At 56.3% G+C, this 6130-nt stretch overlaps 1 protein-coding gene and 1 pseudogene across 1 annotated transcript; one reads left to right on the top strand and one right to left on the bottom strand.

The window, feature by feature from the left end:
- Nucleotides 1-468: 468 nt before the first annotated feature.
- Hgh1 (HGH1 cochaperone) lies at nt 469-3417 on the top strand. Its single transcript, XM_004837741.3, has 6 exons — nt 469-1143; nt 1219-1319; nt 1418-1516; nt 1687-1778; nt 1859-1981; nt 2086-3417. Exons 1-6 carry the CDS (start codon nt 500-502, stop codon nt 2257-2259), a joined length of 1233 nt encoding a protein of 410 aa, XP_004837798.1. The 5' UTR covers nt 469-499; the 3' UTR covers nt 2260-3417.
- A 1255-nt stretch (nt 3418-4672) lies between these two features.
- Nucleotides 4673-5889, bottom strand: LOC147830225 (testis-specific serine/threonine-protein kinase 5-like; annotated as a pseudogene).
- Nucleotides 5890-6130: the final 241 nt, after the last annotated feature.

The following is a 6130-nucleotide window of genomic DNA, read 5'->3' as shown; positions in this document are numbered from 1 at the left end:
AAAGAAGTCCTCACAAATGTCCCAAAGCTACCTGGTCCTCAATGCACATAGGCTTATCCAAAAGCTGCCTCCTAGGGCTTCATCCCCAGCCCTTCGGGGTCCCATTCCCCAGCAGCCCCAGGCTCTGGGCTCCTGGGTGGGCACTAGTCTCTTGGGTGGTCACAGAAAGGACATGCCTTCCTTCCAGGCCGACCCAAGGCGACACATCCCTGGACCAGCTACAGCCCTCCTTCTGTGCGCCAGTTTTGGGACTCGCGAGGCTTCTGGAAGGCAAGGACCAGGTCTCACCAGGATCAGCGTGGGCAGCGGCGCTATACGGAGCCTCACGAACGTTTCGGCGCCTGAAGACGCAACCTCCACCTTCCGCGCCCGGTCGGGTCCCGCCTTTGCGGACCATCCTGTCTCCCGCGCCTGATCCGCAGCCTAGGATTGGCCCTAGAGGCTTCCGTTCCTCTGGTGGGCGGGGCAACGGGCCACGCCAGGAGCGTGGCGTGGCGCGATGGCCGCCGGGCGGGCGGGCATGGGAGAGTGTGGGGTCAGCTCGAGGTCCGGCACGCTGGTAGAGCCAGTGGCCACGCTGGCAGAGCCAGAGGCCACCCCGGACGGAGAAGCGGCGGAGCTGCTACCCTTTCTGACCAGGAGTGCGCGCGCAGACACGCAGGCGGCGGCAGCACAGCATGCCTTGGCGCTAACCGGCTCAGAGCCGGGCCGTGTGCTGTTAGCGAGGCAGGCGGGGCTGCTGCGGGCGCTAGCCGAGTTGGCAGAGGCTGCGGCCCCAGTCCCGGCCCGCGACGCCGCCCGTGCGCTAGTGAACTTGGCTGCTGACCCCAGCCTACATGAACAGCTGCTGGCAGCCGACCCCGAGCTACCTGCCCGCCTGCTGGGCCGCGCCCTAGACCCCCAGTGGCCCTGGGCAGACGAGGCTGCAGCCGCTCTGGCCAATCTCAGCCGTGAGCCAACGCCCTGTGCTGCGCTCATGGGCACGCTGGCGGCGGCGGCGCCTGGATCGGGTCTGGAGAGGCTGGTGTGCGCGCTGTGCACATCCGGCTACAACGCGCGCGCGCCCCTGCATTACTTGGGGCCTCTACTCTCCAACCTCAGCCAGCAGCCAGCGGCGCGAGCCTTCCTGCTGGACCCTGACGGGTAAACTAGGCCTCCGCGAGGTTGGGGAGGGGCCAGGGAGGAGGACGGATGGCAATAAGTAGTCCTTCCCAACAGGTGCGTGATCCAGCGGCTGCTGCCCCTTACCCAATACTCAGACTCCTCGTTGCGCAGGGGCGGGGTGGTGGGGACCCTGCGGAATTGCTGCTTCGAGCACCGTGAGTGGTGGGGGAGGGCATGGGCATTACTGAGGTTGGGATTGGACTCTGCAGCACCTAAGGACTGAACTGACCCCCATCCTTGTCCCCACTTCCAGGGCACCATGAGTGGTTGCTCGGGCCTGGAGTCGACATTCTCCCCTTCTTGTTACTACCCCTGGCTGGGCCTGAGGATTTTTCAGAGGAAGAGATGGAGCGTGAGTGCCTTGGATGGGAACCCCAGGATTGGCCAGCCGGGAGAGGAGGCAGCAGGGGCAGGAGAAGGAAACGTCCCAGAGGGAGTTGCTAAGTAGAGGTGAGGAGACTTAACCAGGCAGAGCCTGGACCAGCCAGGCTCCTACTGATGGCTGCCGCTGTCCTCCCGTAGGGCTTCCTGTTGACCTGCAGTACTTGCCACCAGACAAGCAACGAGAGCCTGATGCTGACATCCGGAAGATGCTCATTGAAGCCATCATGCTGGTGAGTGGGTGTCCTGCTGTATTTCAGCCAGTCTTCAGCACACACACATTGACATCTAAGTAACCTCTACCATCTCCCAGCTGACAGCCACGGCACCTGGTCGGCAGCAGGTGCGGAACCAGGGAGCATACCTGATCCTTCGAGAGCTGCACACCTGGGAGCCAGAGCCTGATGTGCAGTTGGCCTGTGAGAAACTCATCCAGGTGGGTGCAGGTTTGGAGAGGATGGTGGGTTCAGGGTTGGAGGGTGCAGGGTTGAAAGGGTGGTCGTAGCTGGCTGCCTGCTCACCTGCCTATTCTGCTGGCAGGTGCTTATTGGGGATGAACCAGAGTGTGGCATGGGAAACCTGCTGGAAGTGCAGGTGCCTGAAGATGTGGAGCAGCAGCTACAGCAGCTAGACCGCCAGGAGCAGGAGCAATTGGAACAGCAGCAGCAGGGGCTGGCTGGAGAGTCAAGGGGAAAAAGGCCTGCAGCTACCTGAGGTCCCCGCTGCCTGATGCCAGCTCCAGAGCCACCTCTGCAAGGCTTCTCATACCAGGCCTGCTTCCTGCCACTCTAATCCCCTTGCTCAGAGGTTGTACCTTGATGAGAAGCATAGGCACACTTATGCTCCAGTCTGTGCTAAGAGTTCTGGGTTGAATGCCCATTAAACATTGGAGGTTTGAGAGCATTCTCAATCTCATGTTCTGTTGCTTCCAGTAAAAATGAAGGTTGTTGCACAGCTGAGCCAGAGCTGGCTAGAGCTGGCCAGACCTTGTGCCACAGATTCCTTCATCGATAGCCAGGGAAGCCACCCTTAGCTTGTTCCCAGGCACTGTGGTGGGACTGGACAGAAAACATTGCAGTTTCTTATAATTAAAAAACTTAAACAAAAAACATTGCAGTCTCTGAGGAGCCAGCTGAAACTTCCAACTCCCAAAGGCACTGCGTGGTCTGGGCATGTGCCAGCTCAGAGGTGTAAGCAGTACCTCCTGCTGTCAGCCCCATCTCTTGGGGTCTTCTAGGAATGTGCCCCCCTAAGCCTGTCCTTGCTTCCTGAGTTCTATTTCCCCTTTGTGATCAACCTCCATCTTGAACTTGGTCCGCACCCAACCCTCAAGTTAGGTCTGTTCCCTGGCCTCCACTGCACTGAAAGACCTCCAGACCCTCCTGCTCCTAGAGCCTCTTGCCTACCACTTCAGAGAACTTCTAAGTGTGCCTGCAGCTTTGCTGTGTGTCCAAACCTTCCCCCAGCCACTGTCTACCTCTTCAGAGCCTACTGTGGGCCTGGGAGCAGCCTTCTCTGCTTTTCTTCTGGACCTATGATGTGTCCCTTCCCCAGTTCTGCAGTTGTCATAGCATCTCACCCCATTGTGTTCCCTTCTTGAGCCTCTCAGACCTCACTGCCCTCTGCTCATGGGCCTCTTGAGTGCTCTCCCCACTCCTCACATACAGGCCCTACCAGGTCCCTGGGATCCTGATGCAGAGCTCAAGTTGTCTTGGCTGGGAGTTTGCAGTGCCCCATTCCACACCCTTGAATTTGGAAGACCGCCCCACCTTGTGTTCTGTCATGACACCTGACAGTGCTTCACTAAGTGCCAGGTGTCTTCCCCAATGGAGCCTTGTGACCTGCCCCATTAAAGCTCTGGTGCTTTGGGCAGGGATGATGTGTGCCTTGGTGTTTTCTCTGCACTAGAAATCCAGGAGGTAGTGATAGAGCCTCAGCCCAGGGAGGCATGTGCAGGCCATCTGCCTTCTCCCTACAGGAAGATGGCTGCTGTAGGAGACATCCCTGCCCAATACCAGCAGGCTATGAGTGGCACATGCTTCTTGCCTTCCATAATTTGGACATACTGTTTTATATCAGGAGTCAGACCAAAGCCCTGCATGACTCAAATGGGCATGTCAGCTACCAGAGTTGAGCTAGTGTTGCTCCTTTGCTAATGGCTGTCACCAAGGCCTAAGTCCTGGTCTGTGAATTGGTAGGCCCCTGCTGAATTATGTGCAGCTGAGGTCAATGTGACTGCAATTAAAATTCTTTCCCCTGAATTACCGCTTCTCACTGACGTGGGTTGCTTGCTAATTGCACCTGGTGCCAGTATTGGTTTCTTCTATCCTAGCAAGATAAGCAGTGCCTATTCCCTTACAGCCCTGCATGGCACCACCATCATGCCAGGTGTTCGGCAGTATTCACTAGATCCCTTCAAAGCTCCCTAACTCCCTATTCCTTCTCACAATTGTATTCAGTAAATACTGGGGCCCCTTGTCTGTGGCCATCAGCAGCACTGATCAGGACCCTAGATTCAGCTTCTCCACTCTTAAATTGTTTTTGTCTTGTTTTGTTTTTTGGTACTGGGGATCGAACTTGGAACCTTGTGCTTGCAAGGCAAGCAGCAGAACCCCTGAGCTAAATCTCCGGTCCTTTTCTATCTGTTCTTGAACAAGGTCCTGATAATGTTCCCTTCCCTGCTCCCTACAAGCTGCACCCTTGGCTCCACAGAATAAACCATTTATCCGCTTACCCCACCCACCTTCCCTCAACTGACTGGGCACTTTACTGAAGGCAAATAATGGAGCACAGAGCCAGTGGCTGCCTGGAGGTATGCTCTGCTGGGCTGCCTACCTTAGTGCCCCAGAGCCCCAGGCTGGTGGAATCCACTCCTTGTATAGTGCTGGCCTCTAGGGGCCCAAGTTCTGGGGCACAGGTGCTCTTCTTGGAAGCATCCTGTCACTTTGGGCACCACAGATGGATTTCAGACCTAATACCCACAGTATGATCCCTGGACCCTGCCTCCACTGCACTGGACCAATGGGAGTCAAGTGGAGGGGCCACTATCTACCACTCCTCAACCACAGCCATACCAAGCACCAAGTCCAGAGCAGAAGAGTATATGTGTCACAGACAGCACTCAGCACTACACAACCACCTGGTACAGGCCTAGATGGGCACGAAGGCAGCTAGAGGAGCCCTTAAAGTAGGTCCTGGCACTCTGCTGGCAAGGCTCATGGCTGCAACCTGCTTCTGCCCCCATCAACCACCCACACCTATGGCCTATGCCCACTGCCACCAATGATGCTGATTTTGGAGGGGTCGTCCTATTCACAGAAGCTAAAGGACAGGGTGGAGACTTGGAGCAGAGGCTAGGTGGTCCTGAGCTCAGCTGTAGGATTCCCTGGTCATCCAGCAGAATGTTCTCACACTTCAGATCCCTCCTGGGGAAGGAAAGGTAGGGCTGGGTTCAAGTTGGCCTCCAAGGTGGGCAGGACAGGGGGATAACCCCGCCAGAGTACAATACCAGCATGGTGGCAATAGACCACCATGCTGACCAGCTGTCAGAATAGCCTTGACTCCTCCTTTTCTTCCAGTCCTAGGCAGCAGCCTGACACCTGTTGATTTGCTCCACCAGCTCCAGCAGCAGGTTCTGATAGATCTCATACAGCTGCACCTGCTACCCTACCATGTTCAGGAGCTTGTAGATAGCATTGAATGACATATCACAGGGCAGGAACTTCTGGGAGAACTCTACAGGAGCCTCAGCCATGGAGATAATCTTGACAGTCACTTATAGAAAGAGGAGGATGGTCATCACAGGCCATGACTCCCTTGGGGATGTGTTGTAACAAGATGGCCCGCTGTCCTTTGTATACAGTGCTGAACTTCCTGGGGTATGCTGGCTGAAGAGTGTCCTTGGAGGGCAGTGATGACCCCTCCTTCTTATCCTGGCCACTTACACGTTCAAGAGACTTGGGAAAGGAGTAGTCAGCCTACAGGGGTCTGAGGAAGCTGGAAGAAGCAGGACCCCCAGGTCCAGGGAGGCTCTGTGGATGGAGCTGGGACAGCTGGAAGGTTCCTGAGTGGGCTTAGGTCAGGGGCTGGCTGGGGCTGGCTGGGGCCTGCCAAGGAGCCCACTGGGAAGGATGTAGGCCTGTCTTACCATTGTGTAGTGTTTGCCCTGTAAGAGAACAGCTTAAGGTTGTGCTATGTGCATTCCTGAGTGGTATATGCCAGATAAATCTCGGAGTAGGCCCCACAGCCCATCTTGGAGGAGAGCAGGTAGCCATTAGCCTTATACTCTCACACCTGTTCCATGAAGATTCTTTCGTCCAGCTTATTACTACTCCAGCCCTTCATACAGAGCAGGGGATTACAGAAGGGGGATTGGCAGTACAGTTTTCTACCAGTCTCATTTGTGTGTTTGCAGGGGGGGGGCCACAGCTGAGTCCTGACTTTCATGTCAGCAGGCAAGGGCTGGAGTCATAAGGGCTTGGGTGGGACCTGTACCTCCCTTAAAGCACCAGCCAAGTTTCTGAAGATTTGCTGGTGATGGGAGGCTCAGGAAGGAGGCTAACACAGCTGTGGACTAGTGTGAAGG

The sequence above is a fragment of the Heterocephalus glaber genome, unplaced genomic scaffold, assembly GCF_053883595.1.
Source record: "Heterocephalus glaber isolate CG9 unplaced genomic scaffold, H.glaber_assembly_v1.0 deba00000281, whole genome shotgun sequence".
Taxonomy (NCBI): Eukaryota; Metazoa; Chordata; class Mammalia; order Rodentia; family Bathyergidae; genus Heterocephalus; species Heterocephalus glaber.
Note: the sequence above shows the minus strand (reverse complement) of the source record. Positions and strands in the feature narration are given on the sequence as shown.